The sequence below is a fragment of the Bufo bufo genome, chromosome 1 (genome assembly GCF_905171765.1).
Source record: "Bufo bufo chromosome 1, aBufBuf1.1, whole genome shotgun sequence".
NCBI classification, from domain to species: Eukaryota; Metazoa; Chordata; class Amphibia; order Anura; family Bufonidae; genus Bufo; species Bufo bufo.
Window position 1 is genome coordinate 227,063,528 of NC_053389.1, and position 20,808 is coordinate 227,084,335.

The following is a 20,808-nucleotide window of genomic DNA, read 5'->3' on the forward strand; positions in this document are numbered from 1 at the left end:
CAGTTTGTGTCCCTATAAGAGGCTCATTAGGTGGGATATTTATGTGCTGATTTGGCTGTGGAGGATTACATGGAGGTGCGGGGGAGGGGAGCACAGATCACCAGAAAGAGGCTGAAGCTGCTGGTACCAAGAGGAGAGTCACCTGTGGCAGGTGCAGCGCTTCCTGCAGACACTAAAGTCCCTGAATCAGCTGCAACATGGAAGATAAAAAAAAGACAGACAAGACATGTTTATATGGGCACTACACTAGCCACAACCACAAAGTCCAGCCAACTCCACAAGGGGGCGACATAGGCTCATAGACAGGGACCACCTCTACAGCCACCATATTGTCCCCTTTAAAGGGAACCTGTCACCAGGATTTTGGGTATAGAGCTGAGGACATGGGTTGCTAGATCGCCGCTAGCACATCTGCAATATCCAGTCCCCATAGCTCTGTGTGCTTTTATTGTGTAAAAAAAAAAAAAAAAAGATTTGATACATATGCAAATTTACCTGAGATGAGTCCTGTATGTCAGATGAGTCTGAGACAGGACTCATCTCAGGGTAATTTGCATATGTAACAAATCGTTTTCTTTACACAATAAAAGCACACAGAGCTATGGGGACTGGGTATTGCGGATATGCTAGCGGCCATCTAGCAACCCATGTCCTCAGCTCTATATCCAAAATCCAGGTGACAGGTTCCCTTTAAGAGTTGTTTTTCTGGGATTTAAAGGAAAATCCAATGGAAATGATGCCCTGATAGGTCATAGATAGAGGAGGGGAAACGGCCACCGATTTCCTGAATGAAAGCCCCTATGTAGTCCCCGATAAACGCTCTATTTATGTCTATGGGCTCAGAGTGCTGTCTGCGTCAACCCTCCAGAAGTCAATGGAGCGGTGGACTGACATGCACAAGGGGATCCCTCATTCCCAGCGCAATCTAATATTATTACCTATCCTGTGGTTAGATGATAAATCAATCATATATTGATGCCCATCCTGAGAATAAGTCATCAGTATAAACGGACCAGAAAACCCCTTTCTTTTACTTGATGTTTTGGAATAATCTGCTGCGGCATGCTTCACACAGTGCAACTTTATAATTTCTAATGGGTACGACGCCCACGGTAAAAATTAATCTCACTCCTTTACCGTTCATGGTAATGACAGTTAGAGCAATCTCTTAGCAGTACCCAAAGCGACTGATCCCTTTACAGAGCCCAGTGGTGGTCCGAGATCATGGACGTCACCAATGTCATAGTCTCTCCTTTATCTGTGACCTGGCAGAAGATCGTACTGACTGGATTTCCCCTTTGAACACGACACTGACAGTGAGGATGACAACAGGGTTACCTAGTGCAGCCTTGGGGGACATGCTGAGAATGTCGACACTTGGCCCAGCTTCTGATTCACCTGAAACTGAACACACAATAAACGGGTCTATCAACACAAATGTATGTCAGATCACAAACTAAGGGCTCATGCACACGACCAGTGATTTTTGTCTGCATCCGATCTGCATTTTTTGCGGTTCGGATGCGTACCCATTCCCTTCAACAGGGCAGCAAAAGATGCGAACAGCACTCCGTGTGCTGTCTGCATCCGTAAGTCTGTTCCACAGCATCTGCAAAAAAAACCCCAAAAAAACAGAACATGTCCTATACTTGTCCGTTTTACCAACAAGGATAGGACTATTCTTTAGAAGCCAGGTCATTACGTTCCACAAAATAGGCCATGATCATGTGCATGAGCCCTCACCCAGTAAATCATTTACATGGCTATGGTTCAGAACTCCTATAGCCGTAAATGGAAAGAGCTGCGTATCTGCGGCCACCACTCCATTTCTGGCGGTGCACAACGGGGCCCTGTTCTTGAGACAGGAGTGGGACCCAGGTCTACTGGACATTTAGGGTACATGCACACGTTCAGGATTCATGTGCGGAGCAACCGCACTGAAATCCGCAGGTGTTCGCAGGCAAATCTGTGCGGTCAATCCGCATCAATTGGTGCAGATTTGCATGCGGATTTGGTGCGTTTTCGGTGCAGATTTTCCGCATGCGGATTGTGAATGAACAAAATCCGCGTGGAAAAAATCTGCATCGTGTGCACTGAGAATTTCAAATTCTCATAGAATAAAATGTACATGACCTACAGTGCATATTTTCAGCACGCAAATCCGCACGGAAAATCCGCACGCAATCCTGATCGTGTGCATTTAGCCTTAAAGAGGTTTTCTGATAAACATTTTTTAGCAAGTGCATGCCCCCTGAAACAGAAGATTCATAATAAACTGCTCCACGCTGCTGCGGTCCTTCGTGCTACCTCCATCCTCTGGTCCCTGCACTGTTTTGGTCACTTGCAGAACATTACAGCTGAAGCCAGCCATTGGCTGGAGCAGTGCATGGGACCATGCTCTGCCAGAAGAAAACAGTGCAGGGGCCAGAAGATGGAGACAGCAGAGGCAGAGCAGAGGACCGAAGCAGAAAAGTATGAATCTTCCGTTTCAGGCTGCAGCAATTGCTAAGAAATCGCCATAAGCGGAAAACCCCTTAAGACACATCCTGTGGATATGACAAATTTCCAACCCCTTTAAACGACCTTTATCCTGCGGAAGAGTACTTCCTGCAGGTATAGGGACTGATTTAGATCACAATACATTGCAGAACAGGTCATTGGCATTTACATGATGAGACAACTAGGTGCAATGATTGCCTTTTACCTTCTTTGCTGTCAGGGATAGGCTGTGGTGTGCCCAGAGTTATGGATTCATCTTGATTCTGAAGATCATCCCAGTCTGTATTACTGACCTTTTAAGAGAATGGAGAAGAATTACTAGTTTTCTGCTGTAAGAACAGTGAGAAGTCTTTTAATGTGACATTTTGTGGTCCAGAAATCCTGATAATCCAGCACGACACAAATATTTGCACGCTGGACTATCAGGAAAGGCCAGGCATATGTTGGCACTCTCCCATTATCTTCAGAGGCTACCGTAAGTACTTGTGTATGGACATAGGGGGTCATTTATCAAACAGAAGTCGCCTAATTTATCTGCGACTTCTCCCTGCCTGTTTTAGGCGTAGAAAAAGGTCTACACGTAAAACAGCTAGGAAGGCGTCCTACATTTAGAACTGAAGTTATGGAGAGGCCTACGACTAAGTAACTGCAGCGAATCCACCGCCAAATAAGGGGTTATTAAGACCGCCGTCGAAAATGCCGGTCTTAATAAATGTGTCCCATAGTGTAATAAAGTAGCAAAACAGATTTTAACTGGTAATCCTCATCTGTACATGTCCACAGGATATAAGAAATAAATTTAGGACAGAACCTGGGTAAGGTATTTAATAACTAAATTAACTAATGCCACCAAAGGCAATGAAACCTATCTTGACCCAGGTATTACTTAAAACTTCACTTTTATTTTTAGTGTACTAAAACCTACATCACAATAGGTAAATGAAAAAGGAGGGGGTAACTTTATTAGTTTTCTACTATTCAAAAAATCCTAAAGTTAAAATTACAGTCTCAACTCACAGGACCGGACTTTATAAATGAGAGGGACCAGGAGAGTGCACTATCTCCCACCCTCACACTGGTAGGTAACAGTGTCACCGTCTGCAGGACTGATAATGGCTCGATACTGCTGTCCGTGGCAGTGTAAAGCAGAGGGGACTAAAGTGACGTCAACCCTCTATAACGGGAGAAAGGAGACTCCCATACACACAGCTAATCAGCTAAGAGTAAACTATTAGCCAAAGCTCCACAGTTCCGGCTACACTGTAAACAATATCAAAACTACTTGATGGATTGATAACTGTGCTAGTGTGCTAGTCCATTCGGACAGTCACAGTTCAAACACTAGGAGGAAAGAGACCGCACATTAAAACAGAAAGAAACTGCAGTTTCTTTCTGTTTTAATGTGCGGTCTCTTTCCTCATAGTGTTTGAACTGTGACTGTCCGAATGGACTAGCACACTAGCACAGTTATCAATCCATCAAGTAGTTTTGATATTGTTTACAGTGTAGCCGGAACTGTGGAGCTTTGGCTAATAGTTTACTCTTAGCTGATTAGCTGTGTGTATGGGAGTCTCCTTTCTCCCGTTATAGAGGGTTGACGTCACTTTAGTCCCCTCTGCTTTACACTGCCACGGACAGCAGTATCGAGCCATTATCAGTCCTGCAGACGGTGACACTGTTACCTACCAGTGTGAGGGTGGGAGATAGTGCACTCTCCTGGTCCCTCTCATTTATAAAGTCCGGTCCTGTGAGTTGAGACTGTAATTTTAACTTTAGGATTTTTTGAATAGTTGTCCACAGGATATGCCATAAGTTTCTGGTGGATGTGGATTCCACCCTTGGGACCCGCATCTATCTTGAGAATGGGGCCGCATTTGCCAGTTGCAGTGCATGGAGAGGTGGACACAGCTCCCTCCATTCACTTCTATGGGAGTTTCGATGACAGCCAAAGAACTGCACTTGGCTGTTCTTGAAATTCTCATAGAAGTCAATGGAGAGAACCACAGATTTTACCCTTTGCAATGCATAGGCTGAAATCTACTGCAAATCCAAAGCAAAGTCCATGAAACATCTGCACATAACTCATGAAGATTTTGCCGCCTGATTTGTTAAGGATTTGCCGCAAAGTCAGTCCTGAGTATCTGTACTTTTCTTGCCGAGCAGTACCTCGACATGAGACGCAAAGAAGTCTTCTTCCTTCTCCTTGGGTGAAAGTGGTGGAGCTCCGCAGGTGTCGATCCAGAGCTGACATTAATAAAAGACAAAATGTCATAAGTAAGAATTTAATAGGCGAATCCAACCAGACAAAATTAGGTGGTGCACCTCCAGGATACAAAAATAGTCAATCTTTATCAAATACAAAAAGGGGACAACACAAAGGTTCAAAACAATTCAAAAGCACAAAGGGCCTGATTTATCATAGACCGGCGGCATATGTCGGTGCAATGTATGATAACCCTGCATTATCAGTGGCTGTGCCTAATTTATGACAAGTCGTATGCCTTATCGTAAATCAGGCACAGTTTTCCGCAAATTGTGCGCCTGAACTGAAATCTACGTGGATTTTGGTCGTGTACTATGCCAAAAAACTGGCGTAAAAGATGATAAATGTTGCAGGGTCGCTGGTCCGGCCCTCGACACACCACTTTTCAGTGGCGGCAGAGAAACACCACTTGCGCAATTTTTTTTTACACAAGTGCAGGGCTCCAGATGGCGACCAAAACGGTCGCCAATGCGCCTTAAAATTTGCAGATGGCGACAAGACTTTAGTCTTGTCGCCATTTGCGACTGTACCGCCGCGATGCTGTGCAGCCTACGTTCTCTTCACTAGCACACCGCACAGTGGAGAAGGAAGGAGTCCCTCCCTCTCCACTGTGACGCGGCCGCCACTACCACCAATGGGGATATAGCAGGGAGGAGGAGGGGAGGAGCTGTCGCCACTGCGCCACCAATGAATGTAAAACATAAGTGTCGGCAGCGGTATCACAGACCCGGCACCCGGCCTCAATAACAGGGCATGCGATCCGCGGCCATTAACCCCTCAGGTGCCACAGATCGCATGCCCTGTTATTGAGGCCGGGTGCCCGGTCTGCAATACCGCTGCAGACAATTGTATGAAGGAGTCAAAGAGGACCTTTCATGGGTCCAAAGAATCTGAACTTATCAGCAGGCTGCATAGAGCGGCGCCCAGGGATCTAAGTGCACTTACTATTATTCCTGGGCGCCGCTCCGTTCGTCCACTGTGGCCCCCGGTATTTTCAGCATTCAGAGGAAGGAGGAGACGACGCCAGTGTCTGTCCTTCTCCCTGACAGCAGCGCTGTCCAATCACAGCACAGAACTCAGAGCCAGGGAGGTTTTTTTTTCTCCCTGGCTCTGAGTTCTGTGCTGTGATTGGACAGCGCTGCTGTTATGGAGACGGAGACACACTGGCGTCTCCTCCTCCTTCCTCTGAATGCTGAAAATACCGGGGGCCACAGCGGACGAACGGAGCGGCGCCCAGGAATAATAGTAAGTGCACTTAGATCCCTGGGCGCCGCTCTATGCAGCCTGCTGATAAGTTCATATTCTTTGGACCCACGAAAGGTCCTCTTTAAACATTCATTGGTGGTGCAGTGCACTCTCCCAAAGCCTCTCTCCCCCCCCCCCCCCCCCCATTATCACTGGCCACAAGTCGTCCCCGTCTCCCTCCCATTGTTATATGGTGGCCACAGTGTCCCCATCCCCTCCAGTGGTGGCAGTGGCAGATTACACTGCTGGGGCTCAGATAGTTACCATGGCAGCCAGGATGCTACTGAAGCCCTGGCTGCCATGTTCAGCTCCCTGCTGCTGTGTGTACAGAGCCCAGGGCAGCAGGGAGAGTGTGAGATCCTATTCACCCTGATAGAGCTCTATCAGGGTGAATAGCACAAGGGATGAAAAGATCCAGGTTCTAGTCCCTAAGGGAAGAAATGGTTGTTAAATAAAAAGTTTAAAAAAAAAAAAAAAAAAAATACTAAAAGTTTAAATGGCCCCCTTCCCAGTTTTACATATAAAATTTACAAACAATAAAGAACATATTACATATCGCCACTTCCCAAAAAGTGTGAGCTATTAAAATATTAAAAAATATTTCCGCTCGGTGAAGGCCGTAACAGAAAAAAAAACTCTAAACCACTCAATTCGCCATTTTTAGTCACCTTGTTCCCCAGAAAATGTCCCTGGATGTGAGAGGCATGTGGTGCTGTTTTCTCCCATATGTAGTGCACCTGCGTCTCGTCTTCTCAAAGTCCTTTTTTTTTTTAAATGATATGCATTTTAAATTTGGCGACTAAAAAATGTAATTTGGCTCCTAAATTTTTTAGTTTAGGAGCCAATGGCTCCTGGTCATTTTTTTTTGTCTGGAGCACTGAAGTGGTGTTGAAAAAGTCACAAACACAGAAAACTGGCGAAAATATATGATAAATTAGCCCCAAAACAATAAAGAAACCACTATTGGATCCCTGATACAGTCACAAGACTGAGGGACAGGTCAGAGGTAGACGAGATCAATGTTTGCGAGGGAAACCGGTGGAAATACGCAGCATAAACTGACATACTGCGTTTTTTTTAATTTTCACTGCCCATCAATTCACAAAGCAGATTTCCCATCCACTTTGCTGGTATCGGGCTGTGGATTTACCGCACCCAAATCTGCATTGTATTCGTCTCATGTGGACATAGCTTTACACTGACGAGCAATACTGATTTGGATTACTAAGCACTATGTAAGTATGGATCGCAGCTTATAGTCGCCAAAGGGAACAAATAAGTTAAAGGGGTTATCCCAGACAAATGATTGATCACCTAAATCCATAGAAGAGGGGTGGTCTGATCCCACAATCCAGAAAACAAGGGGTCCCTGAATCCCCTCTCTGAACAGTAGTGTGCACTTAGGTCCACTGCTCCATTGACTTCTATGGGGCTGAAGTAGACGGTGCTCTATTAACCCCTCTGAAGTGGTGGACCAACATGCACACTGCTGCTTCATTCATGCTGGGGATCACAGAAGTCTCAGTGGTAGGACACCCCCTCAAGTGCTATTTATTTAAGTGCAATGAAATTTAATAGATTAAAAGATACACTGCCAGAAAATGAAATCAAAAAACATTCTTTCATTAGAAAATAAAATATATATATGGTCGTAAAAAAATTGAAAAAACAAACACTGTAGCTCTTAGAATGAGTTAATAAAAAAAAAATAATAAATAAATAAAAAAAATAAAAAAAAACGCAAAAAGAAACAAAAAACGCTCAGGCCTGAAGGCCTGATTCAACTCCGCTTATGGCTACTTTCACACTTGCGGCAGAGTGATCCGGCAAGCAGTTCTGTCGCCGGAACTGCCTGCCGGATCCGGCAAAACGTATCCCTAATGATGGCATTTGTAAGGGCTCTTTCACACCTGCGCTCTTATCTTCCGGCATGGAGTTCCGTCGTCGGGGCTCTATGCCGGAAGAATCCTGATCAGGATTATCCTAATGCATTCTGAATGGAGAGAAATCCGTTCAGGATGCATCAGGATGTCTTCAGTTCCGGAACGGAACGTTTTTTGGCCAGAGAAAATACCGCAGCATGCTGCGCTTTTTGCTCCGGCCAAAAATCCTGAAGACTTGCCGCAAGGCTGGATCCGGAATTAATGCCCATTGAAAGGCATTGATCCGGATCCGGCCTTAAGCTAAACGTCGTTTCGGCGCATTGCCGGAGCAGACATTTAGCTTTTTCTGAATGGTTACCATGGCTGCCGGGACGCTAAAGTCCTGGCAGCCATGGTAAAGTGTAGCGGGGAGCGGGGGAGCAGTATACTTACCGTCCGTGCGGCTCCCTGGGCGCTCCAGAGTGACGTCAGGGCGCCCCAAGCGCATGGATCATGTGATCGCATTGGACACGTCATCCATGCGCATGGGGCGCTCTGACGTCATTCTGGAGCCGCACGGACTGTAAGTATACCGCTCCCCCGCTCCTACTATGGCAACCAGGACTTTAATAGCGTCCTGGGTGCCATAGTAACACTGAAAGCATTTTGAAGACTATTCCGTCTTCAAATGCTTTCAGTACACTTGCGTTTTTCCGGATCCGGAGTGTAATTCCGGCAAGTGGAGTACACACCGGATCCGGACAACGCAAGTGTGAAAGAGGCCTAAGACTGATCAGGATCCTGATCAGTCAGAAAAATGCCTGATCAGTCAGAAAAATGCATTGCAATACCGGATCCATCTTTCCGGTGTTTTTTTTCCGTATTAATACATTCCTATGGAAAAAAATGCCGGATTCGACATTCCGGCAAGCGTTCAGTTTTTTGGGCCGGAGATAAAACCGCAGCATGCTATGTTATTATCTCCGTCCTGAACAGTCAAAAAGACTGAACTGAAGACATCCTGATGCATCCTGAACGGATTACTCTCCATTCAGAATGCATTAGGATAAAACTGATCAGTTCTTTTTCGGTATTGAGCCCCTGTGACGGAACTCAGTGACTGAAAAGAAAAACGCTAGTGTGAAAGTAGCCTTAGAAGATCATTCAGCAGATATCGCACAGGGACTGAGCCGTCAAGATGGGCAGATTTACCACAGAACAGCACCAGTAACTGCTATGTACTTGTGGAGCTGCAGAAGCGACACTGCTACATTTTATAAAAACCTACTACAGAAAGGTTTCTTGCCCAAAATAAATCTAAATCAATAATAAAATGGTTCTAAAGGGTTTCCATAGCCTTTGATCCTTATACTGTATTTATGTAAAACCTACGGCAAGGTAATATTCTTTAGAACTCTTGGCTACAGCCCCCTCCCCCGATTGCGTCCACCTTACAGAGAGTCAGATGGAATTTTTTTTTATAAAAATCAAGAAACAATTTTGCCAAAAGTGGAAACGTAATTCTTTCCGCTCTTCTTGGAGTGAGTGTTTGCACTGCCCTCTGGTAGCAGACCAGGATAATAACCGGGGTCTTATATTGTATACTTACATCAGTGCCATGCTTCCTTGTCGCCTGTGTTGCCAGGGTCTTAATCTTCTCTCTATACAGATTTGAGGCACGGCTGTTGTATTTGGCGTTTGTATCATTTGTGGTACAGCCATGTTGTCGAAAGAATATCGTCTGCAGAAAGGAAATAGACAATCACGTTACTGGCGAGTGGGGCATACGACCACGCAGTGCGGTGCCCTCAAAATGCCAGTCACATGCCACAACCTGACCATAATGTATACAATGCTGAAACCTCCATAACATGTGAGCGTGGGTATAGAGGTATTTGGCCTCACCTACAGAAGATGTTCTAATGCTGGGATCGATGGAGGAAATTGTTAAGTGTTATATGGCATGAGACTACTGAGATCAACGATTGGCTGCAGCGGTAACATGGGGTATATGGATACCTCACTGTGACAGTCAAGTATACAAAGAACAGGAACGCGGCAGTGAATCAGGGAGCACAGGATATTTTGTTATTCTAACACAATTCCTGCCAGTGTCCCATTTTTGATTATCTCGGACAACGCCTTAAAGGACTTTTAACATGGCCTGATGAACGGGCAAATCAATGGTCATATGAACGTTCGTTCCCAATCACTGCCCCGTGTAACACATGCCCACCAATCAACCAGCTAATGAGCAAACATTCATTTGTTGTCTAATTACATCGTTTTTCCATCACATTATACACTGCTTGTTTCCATGGTAACGACCACCCTGCAATCCATCAGTGGTGGTTGTGCTTCCACACTATAGCAAAAAGCACACTATAGTGTGTAAGCACGTCCACCACTACTGGATTTGCAGGGTGGTCGTAACCGTGGAAACGAGAAGTGTATAATGTGATGGAAAAATGAATCCAGCCAGCAAAGGAGGCAATATGGACAATCACAATACATTAGGAAATTCCTTGTATTAAAGGGGTCGTCTGGGTTCAGAGCTGAACCCGGACATACCTCCATTTTCACCCATGCAGCCCCCCTGACTTGAGCATCAGAGCAGTTCATGCTCCGATGCTCTCCTTTGCCCTGCACTAAATTGCGCAGGGCAAAGGCATTTTCAGAACTTCCGGTGACGTACTGGGCTCTCCATGGGGCTGCCAGGAAGCCCGGTGACATCACTAGCACTGATGGGTGGGCTTTAGCCCTGCCCTAGCCAATAAAACGGCTAGGGCAGCGATAAAGCCCGCCCATCAGAGCCGGAGACGTCACCGAACACACTGCCGGGCGGAAGCAAAAGAGCCCGTGCCCTGCGCGATCTAGCGCAGGACAAAGGAGAGCATCGAAGCATGAGATGCTCCGATGCCAACATCAGGGGGGCTGCCTAGGTGAAATTTTGGGTATGTCCAGGTTCAGCTCTGAACCCGGACAACCCCTTTAACCTTCTCCACATGATAAATGCCACTTGCTGAAGTGTGAAAACCCCTTTAATGATCATTCAGTCCCAGTAATGATGATTACTCCATGTAAATGGAGTTGAACAAGCTCACAGGAAGACCATTTTCTTTCTGCCCTATTTAAGGCACACATATCATAGAGGGGGTCCTAGCACAGCTCCCTCAGAGATATCAGATGGTCCATTAGGAAGGTGGGGCTCCAGTTTCTGTAGCATTACAACGTGAGACTCACTGCATTTGCATTTCCTCCAACCTGCATACACCGCAGCTGGAACCACGACCAGTTGGAATCCAGTTCAGTCGATCTTCAAAAAAAGAAAAAAAAAGAAAATCCGTCATCCAGAACATAAGAGAACTAGAACATTTCATGTTCATACAAATGAGCTTTATAAATGTCTTTGGACCTTCCAATAACCCAGAATATCTGATACCACTTCATCACGTGAACATTTACCAGGATGTTTGGGTTATTTCTCTTTATTAATAAATAGACTGCTTTTAATTCTAGCATATTCACATATGAGCAGGTATGGCCATCGGGGGTGCAGCTTATCAGTCATGTCAGACCAGGCATGTGAAATCTTACCTGGTAAATAGACTGGTGTCAGGGTTGATCATGGTTTGAATTGATCTTCATGGTTAATGGCCGTGTGATTTTGCAGGTATTGCGCAGCCATTAACAAAGACTAAATAAACTATGTAGTTCTAATTAGCCAACTTTATCCTACTACGGTTCATATGGCCAAGTAGGCAGCCTCGGCACAGCCATGCCGTGTGGCAGTACCCTAGATGTACACTTTGTTTTAAAGTGAAATACCATATTAGGGTCCATTCACACGTCCGTTTTTTCTTTCCTGATCTGTTCCGTTTTTTCAGGAACAGATCTGGACCAGATCTGGACCCATTCATTTTCAATGGGTCCTGAAAAAAATCAGACATTGAGCTGTCCGTTTTTTTCCAGGACCCATTGAAAATGAATGGGTCCAGATCTGTTCCTGAAAAAACGGAACAGATCAGGAAAGAAAAAACGGACGTGTGAATGGACCCTTAAAATGAGATGCATTCTGTCAGTGCCTACCTGATAAAACTGAGGTGAACACCAAGAGACCTGTGTGTCCCTGAGCAGTCGATGCACAAGAAGACGCCATATGTGATGCTGGCCCAGCTCGGGTTCTTGGCCCTGCAGTCAAAACAAGCCTGAGATATACAAGAGAGAGAGAGAGAGTCATGGAAGATCACATTATACATTACTTATCCTGTACTGATCCTGAGTTACATCCTGTATTATACTCCAGAGCTGCACTCACTATTCTGCTGGTGGAGTCACTGTGTACATACATTACTTATCCTGTACTGATCCTGAGTTAGATCTTGTATTATACTTCAGAGCTGCACTCACTATTCTGCTGGTGGTGTCACTGTGTACATACATTACTTATCCTGTACTGATTCTGAGTTACATCCTGTATTATACTCCAGAGCTGCACTCACTATTCTGCTGGTGGTGTCACTGTGTACATACATTACTAACCCTCTAGCAGGGATGCCCAACCTGCGGCCCTCCAGCTGTTGCAAAACTACAACTCCCAGCATGCCCGGACAGCCTACAGCTTTCAGCATACAGCAGTGAATGATGGTAGTTGTAGTTTTACAACAGCTGGAGGGCCGCAGGTTGAGCATCCCTGCTCTACTGAGTCACCTGTTGTGTCTCCTGATGTGGATGTCGTCTTTTTCCTGCACTTGGTTTCATGTATGGATTGTCATTTATGAATTGTGTTAATAAATTATATTTAGATTTTATGCGGTCTGGTATTTTTTTTATTGGCATATAACCCTCTACTGATCCTCAGAGGTGAAATCTCCCAGCATTCCCTACTTGTTCAGTGTCTGCACAGGGACAGTTCTCATGATTTCAGTTCCGGGAACCGTTATCTTTACCTCAGACACTGTAGAGTCATCTCCTCTAAGGAGAAAATACCTGCCCGCTGCATTATAGGAGCTTATGTCCAGCATGGTGGCTGCTGCAGGTCTTCTCATGTGTCCTACATAAAAGCCTCTAATAACAGGCTGGGTGGCTGCCGTCCCCACCAGTGACACATGCTGGAAATAATGTTCTGTACTGGGCGAGTCATAGAGCCTGAGAGATGACTATGTGATAGATGAGGGAGTCGCTGACAGCTCAGACTTAGACGTCAGCAACAATTTCCTTATACTGCGAAAATCCTCTAATCCGGCATTTACGGGATCTTCTGGATTATTGGGCAGTTCTGGAGAAGCATAAACTGAGTTTACTGATAAGGAAAGAGCCTTTTCAGGAAGCCTGGTTGTGTGGGATTTTATCACTGATGACATATCCTAAGGATGGACAGGCCATCGGTATTTGATCAGTGGGGGTCCGAATCATGGTAGCCCACCAATCAGGGTGAGCACTGCAGTGCTGATGTTGTTTGCCACGCAGTGTGCCATCCATACTATAGTGGCTGTGCCTGGTACTACACTTGAATGGGACAGTGGGCAGCACAACACACAGGCGCCAAACTATCCAGTCACTGCGCCTGGCAAACAACTTTGGGGCCTCTTCAAACTACTGATCATAGGGGTCAGAGTCAGGCCCCATCCAATTTGAGATTGATAGCCTAACCTAAGAATAGGTAATTAAAGGGGTTTTACACCTTTTGATTACTGATAATGTATCCTTTGGATAGATCATCGGCATCTGATCCGCAGGGGTCCAACATGCGGGACCCCCACTGAATGCCGGTTTGAGAAGGCATCGCCGGTCGCAGTACTGCCGCAGCCTTCTCACAGGGCCAGTGACATTATGACTATTATCAATGGCCTGGGCACGGCTCAGCCCTATTGAAGTTAATGCAGCTGCTATACCACACACTGCCCATGGACAAGAGAGGCGCTGTTTCCAGAGGGAAGCAGCCAGACTGGGGATGACTTGGCTGGCAAAGGCTACGTTCACACTTAGCAGCAGTAGCGCAGTACAAGGTCGTGTGTAATACACACATTTTATTTTGGTGAAAACGTGGCCACATAACAGTCACCTCTGAGGGGCAAAAGTCTCCGGATATCGTCCCGTAATCCAGGGCCCTGCAAACCTTTGACCCGTCTGCGCTAATATCATCATTTCTCAACCTCTGTGACATTCTGCCAAGTCTCAACAAATCAATCCCCGAAAAACAGAACATTCTGCAATGCTTTTTTATTGTTTCCAGAAGCTCTGCTTGCTGACAGTAAATGGGGACGTGGAGGCTGACAATGTTGCAATACAGATCTGTCCTGGACATCAGCTCCGAAGCCCTTACCTACGCTGATACATTGTAACAAAATCTCTGCTGTGAGCAGTATTAGATCTGTACAGGCCTCAGATTCTGTAAGTAAGCAATAATGTTTCCACTTCCTGACAGCAGCAGGCCTTATGCACTTGACTGGTCCGCAAAATACGGATGCGGTCTGTATGCTGTCCTACTGTTTTTAGTTTTTTTTTGGACATATTCTATTTAGACAGAATGTGTCCTATATTTGTGACATGCTGACTACGGACCCACGGGTCTGCAAAAAAATGTAGATGTGACATGGACGTTATCCGTATTTCGCGGATCCGCAATTTGCCAACAGCAAAATACATATGGCCGTGTGCATGAGGCCTTACTTTGACGGTTTACAAAAACGGGACGTATTAAATAAATGCAAATAGAAATCCTCTTGTGACATGTCAATTAGTCATTGTCTTTCTGAACTATACAAGGCCTTCCCTGAAAGGGACCCTTGTCATATGCAGGGCTGTGGAGTCGGAGTCGAGGAGTCGGAGGCAATTTTGGGTACCTGGAGTCGGCCAAAATGAACCGACTCCGACTCCTACTAAATTTAAATTGGAATAAAAAAAAGCAAGTTTAAATGTCCCAATTCACAAAAAGTTATAATTAAAGGGAATTTGTCACCTGCTTTTAGCATTTTAAGCTTTCAACTTTGCCATGTTCAATAAAGCACCTTATATCCTGCAGTGGTCTTACTTTATTTCGTTGTCATTTTGATAAAAAAAAAGCTCTTTTTCTGATATGCTAATGAAGCTCCAAGGTGCCCAGAGGGGCGTTTTTTTTCCCCTCTCTGGAGCCCAATGACGCCCCCCTGCAGTGCCCAGTCCGCCTTAATTTGAAGCCCAAGAACGCCTCCTGATCCTGAAATAACCTCCCACAGCCCCGGCAAACGGTTCCGCCCCCTCGCCACGTCATCTTCTACCTTCAAGAAATGCCCCGTTCTTCCTGTCGGTCGCCAGAAATCTCGCACAGTCGCAGTACCGCCTGCGCGAGATTTCTGGCGACCGACAGGAAGAACGGGGCATTTCTTGAAGGTAGAAGATGACGTGGCGAGGGGGCGGAACCTGCAGGGGGGCGTCATTGGGCTCCAAAGAGGGGGAAAAAAAACGCCCCTCTGGGCACCTTGGAGCTTCATTAGCATATCAGAAAAAGAGCTTTTTTTATCAAAATGACAACGAAATAAAGTAAGAAGACCACTGCAGGAAATAAGGTACTTTATTGAACATGGCAAAGTTTAAAGCTTAAAATGCTAAAAGTAGGTGACAAATTCCCTTTAATTTCTTCTCTACTGTAAGAATAAAGGCCAATGCAAGCAGTGCGTCACGTTACCGCAAAATGAACACGTTAAGTGACCGTGAAGAAGCACGCTTTTCATATGCTTCACTATATGGCACGCAATGCACAGTTAAGGAGCGGCAATACTTATACTTTCCATTGTGTTGTGTTCCGCTGTTACAGGGAACGCAACGCCCATGGTCAGGGTACTTTCACACTTGCGTTTTTCTTTTCCGGCATAGAGTTCCGTCACAGGGGCTCTATACCGGACAAGAACTGATCAGTTTTATCCCCATGCATTCTAAATGGAGAGTAATCCGTTCAGTTTGCATCAGGATGTCTTCAGTTCAGTCGTTTTGACTGATCAGACAAAAGAGAAAACCGCAGAATGCTACGGTTTTCTCTCCGGCGAAAAAAACTGAAGACTTGCCTGAATGCCGGATCCGTCCTTCCGGCCTGCGCATACGCAGACCGGTAAAAATGTGAAAAAATGTACAAGACGGATCCGTCTGTCCGCATGACAAGCGGAGAGACGGATCCGTCCTTGCAATGCATTTGTGAGACGGATCCGCATCCGGATCCGTCGCACAAATGCTTTCAGTCAGCTGCAGATCGGCGGATCCGGCGGGCAGTTCCGACGATGGAACTGCCCGCCGGATCACACTGCCGCAAGTGTGAAAGTAGCCTCAACCTAGCCCCTCACTGATAACTGATTAAGTAAATATGTTTTTTTGCAGGACTAGACACTTGTATAAGTGACGGGAATGGATAGTCAATAGTTCAAGACTGAAGCTGTAAACCATTTGAAAAACTGCTGTCATTCAGCTAAGGCTATAAAAACTTGTAAACTCCGATTGTTAGCTTAAACTTTAAACATGACTATGGGATTCTACGAGGGAAATCATGTTTTACAATAAATGCCCCTTCCTGGATCCTCCCTCTGCCCGATCTTCAGCAGAAGATCAGCACACAAAGGAGAAGGCAGCGGCTTCTGCCCAACTACCTCTCTCTGCTATAAGAGCTCAGAAGAACTTGGTGGAACAGCCGTATGTTGCCTTTCTTTCCTTCAAGGAATGTATAAAATACATTTGCATATTAAATACATAGGAGTCGGAGTTGGAGTCTGAGTATTTATCTACCGACTCCACAGCCCTGGTCATATGTTTGTCTAAAATCTCTATCTCATGTTCATCATGGATAGTGCCTTTCCAGAGGTGTAAGCTCTCATAGGCGCTAATGATTCTCCATACCATCAACGTGCTTATAACAAGCTGGATGGTCCCTCTCCCCTTGAGTCTGCAGGCCACGGCGTCCGGAGGTTATATAAAACAATGTTACATTTTGATTTATCTGACCACAGAACAGTTTTCCATTTTGCCTCAATCCATTTTAAATGAGCTTTGATCCAGAGAAGATGGCAGCATTTATGGATTGTGTTGCGATATGGCTTCTTCACTGCATGATACAGCTTGAACTTGCCTTTGTGGACTGCACGCTGAACGGTGTTCACAGACGGCGATTTCTGGAAGGGTTCCTGAGCCTATGCAGTCATTTACTGTACAGAATCTTGCCTACTGAGGGCCCATAGATCACGACGAGCATCCGATATTTACTGTCGGCCTTGTCCCTCGTGCACATGGATTTCTCCAGATTCTCTGAATCTTTTGATGATATTATATATTGTACAGGGTGGGATATTCAAAGTCTTCACAATTTTATGTTCGGGGAAATTTTTCGATGCAGTTTTTTTGCAGATTGATGAACCTCTGCCTCTATAACATGCTCTTTTTATACTCAGTCATGTGACTAAAAGGGGTTTTGCCACTTCAGCCAATAGCATTTATTATGCAGAGAAAGTTTCCATGGTTACGACCACCCTGAAGCCCAGTAGCATGGCCGTGCTTGTACACTACAGAAGAAAAAAGCACCCGCTTATGTGCGCTCCCACGGTCCCGGCCACCAGAGAGGCTGGCATTTTATCCTATAGTGTGCAAGCATGGCCACCGATGATGGATCGCAGGGTGCTTGTAACCATGGAAACGAGCAGTGTATTATGTGATGGAAAAATTAACCAAGGTAGCAAAGGAAGCAATATGGATAATAATATATTAGCAAGTGGCTCGTAGCAACTTTCTCTATATGATAAATGGATGCGGACAGGACACATAACATTTGCATGCTGTCCACATTTTTCTGAGGCCCCATAGAACTGAATGGGTCTGCATTTGATCCGTAAAAAATGCTAACCAAAAATACGTTAGTGTGCATGAGGCCTAAGTGTGTATACATATGTACATAGCTCTCAGTCACTTAGCAAGTGGCATTTATCATGTAGAGAAAGTTAATACGAGCCACTTACTAATGTATTGTTATTATCCATATTGCTTCCTTTGCTGGCTGGATTCATTTTTCCATCACATACACTTCTCGTTTCTATGGTTACAGACCACCCTGCAATCCATCAGTGGTGGTCATGCTTACACACTATAGGAAAAAACACAAGCCTATATGCGCTCCCGGCCACCAGAGAGGCTGACGCTTTTTCCTATAGTGTGCAAGCACGACCACCACTGATGGATTGCAGGGTGGTATCTCATGATGAATGCCATTTGCTGAAGTGAGACAAACCCTTTAACCCGTAGAGGACTTGCGCCGTACATGTACGGCACAGCTGGACATGACTTAAGGACATGTACTACTCAAGGTACGCCGGGTTCTGGGGCAGGATCGTGGAGAAACCGGAGCGTGATGGTTGCTCTTACCGGCAAGCATCTATGACGGGTAAGAGCAGCATTGTGTATTTCCGCCCCCCTACAGCTCCAAGCACCGCGACTGACCGGTCAATGAAGACCGGCACATTGCAGCGCCGGAAGCAGTATGGGGCTAGTCAGCACCTGTCTCCTGCGAGGACAGGCAGGGGACTCCAGTGTTTGGCGTCCCCTGCTAGCACTGCGACTGCGGTTCACCACCACAGCTTTCTACTACCTGTGAAAAGAAGAACATCTGCTGCAGTGATTTTTTTTTTTTTTGCAGCAGAAGTTCCAGATCCCTAATCCACCCCCCCCTTCCCAAGCCCTAATCCTTGTCCCTAATTTTTAGCTAGTGTTCTTTTTTTCGTATCTGCAGTAAATTTTTATACTGCAGTGTCTGCACAGACGCTTCAAACTTTCTGCAGCCCTAAGCACCAATAAGTACCATTTTTTTACTGGTCGCTTTTGTAGTCAGTTTTCTTTTCTTTTTTGGTGAAAAAAAGTATATTTAGTGTTACATATACAGTCAGGTCCATAAATATTGGGACATCAAACACAATTCTAACATGTTTGGCTCTATACACCACCACAATGGATTTGAAATGAAACAAACAAGATGTGCTTTACCTGCAGACTGTCAGCTTTAATTTGAGGGTATTTACATCCAAATCAGGTGAACGGTGTAGGAATTACAACAGTTTGCATATGTGCCTCCCACTTGTTAAGGGGCCAAAAGTAATGGGACAGAATAATAATCATAAACCAAACTTTCACTTTTTAATACTTGGTTGCAAATCCTTTGCAGTCAATTACAGCCTGAAGTCTGGAACGCATAGACATCACCAGACGCTGGGTTTCATCCCTGGTGATGCTCTGCCAGGCCTCTACTGCAACTGTCTTCAGTTCCTGCTTGTTCTTGGGGCATTTTCCCTTCAGTCTTGTCTTCAGCAAGTTAAATGCATGCTCAATCGGATTCAGGTCAGGTTATTGACTTGGCCATTGCATAACATTCCACTTCTTTCCCTTAAACTCTTTGGTTGCTTTTGCAGTATGCTTTGGGTCATTGTCCATCTGCACTGTGAAGCGCCGTCCAATGAGTTCTGAAGCATTTGGCTGAATATGAGCAGATAATATTGCCCGAAACACTTCAGAATTCATCCTGCTACATTTGTCAGCAGTCACATCATCAATAACTACAAGAGAACCAGTTCCATTGGCAGCCATACATGCCCACGCCATGACACTACCACCACCATGCTTCACTGATGAGGTGGTATGCTTAGGATCATGAGCAGTTCCTTTCCTTCTCCATACTCTTCTCTTCCCATCACTCTGGTACAAGTTGATCTTGGTCTCATCTGTCCATAGGATGTTGTTCCAGAACTGTGAAGGCTTTTTTACATGTCGTTTGGCAAACTCTAATCTGGCCTTCCTGTTTTTGAGGCTCACCAATGGTTTACATCTTGTGGTGAACCCTCTGTATTCACTCTGGTGAAGTCTTCTCTTGATTGTTGACTTTGACACACATACACCTACCTCCTGGAGAGTGTTCTTGATCTGGCCAACTGTTGTGAAGGGTGTTTTCTTTACCACGGAAAGAATTCTTCGGTCATTCACCACAGTTGTTTTCCGTTGTCTTCCGGGTCTTTTGGTGTTGCTGAGCTCACCGGTGCGTTCCTTCTTTTTAAGAATGTTCCAAACAGTTGTTTTGGCCACGCCTAATGTTTTTGCTATCTCTCTGATGGGTTTGTTTTGTTTTTTCAGCCTAATGATGGCTTGCTTCACTGATAGTGACAGCTCTTTGGATCTCATCTTGAGAGTTGACAGCAACAGATTCCAAATGCAAATAGCACACTTGAAATGAACTCTGGACCTTTTATCTGCTCATTGTAATTGGGATAATGAGGGAATAACACACATCTGGCCATGGAACAGCTGAGAAGCCAATTGTCCCATTACTTTTGGTCCCTTAACAAGTGGGAGGCACATATGCAAACTGTTGTAATTCCTACACCGTTCACCGGATTTGGATGTAAATACCCTCAAACTAAAGCTGACAGTCTGCAGTTAAAGCACATCTTGTTAGTTTCATTTCAAATCAAATCCACTGTGGTGATGTATAGAGCCAAAAATGTAAGAATTGTGTCGATGTCCCAATATTTATGGACCTGACTAAATCAATTTTAGATTGGCACACTGGCACATACGGAGCGACACGGGATACACTTCACAATTTATTACAACTATATATGCTAATTAAAATGAAATAAAATACACATAAAAAATATAAACAATATAAAATGCAGTATTCCCAATATGCACTATGAATTCGATTGATGTCTCGCAATGTCATTGGTCACCTGATACCATCAACATAGAATCCACCGCTAATTGATGTCCACAAATTATGCAGCTACCCTATGGTCTTTCTTTGGTGTAAGTCCTACTTTGTTGTTATGCCCAAAAAATTTTTTTGTTTATGTCACAAAAAGAAGTTGTGGATCCTACTTTAGTAGATGGCAAAAATGTTCTTCATATGGCTGATGGCGCATGAAGCGATAATTTGAGCCACAGTAG

At 45.1% G+C, this 20,808-nt stretch overlaps 1 protein-coding gene across 2 annotated transcripts in view; it reads right to left on the minus strand.

Annotated features, from left to right (window-relative positions):
* ARFGAP3 (ADP ribosylation factor GTPase activating protein 3) overlaps positions 1 to 20,808 on the minus strand; it is a 71,114-nt gene that overhangs the window by 41,278 nt on the left and 9,028 nt on the right. Inside the window, exons 2-8 of one of the 2 annotated variants that reach the window (XM_040436032.1) lie at positions 11,959 to 12,077; positions 11,113 to 11,185; positions 9,479 to 9,610; positions 4,666 to 4,743; positions 2,705 to 2,792; positions 1,339 to 1,404; positions 143 to 190 (exon numbers count right to left, since the gene is read on the minus strand). In XM_040436032.1, coding sequence (XP_040291966.1) covers positions 143 to 190; positions 1,339 to 1,404; positions 2,705 to 2,792; positions 4,666 to 4,743; positions 9,479 to 9,610; positions 11,113 to 11,185; positions 11,959 to 12,077 — 604 coding nt within the window. The remainder of the gene's footprint in view (positions 1 to 142; positions 191 to 1,338; positions 1,405 to 2,704; positions 2,793 to 4,665; positions 4,744 to 9,478; positions 9,611 to 11,112; positions 11,186 to 11,958; positions 12,078 to 20,808) is intronic. The other variant, XM_040436041.1, reaches the window with a different exon arrangement.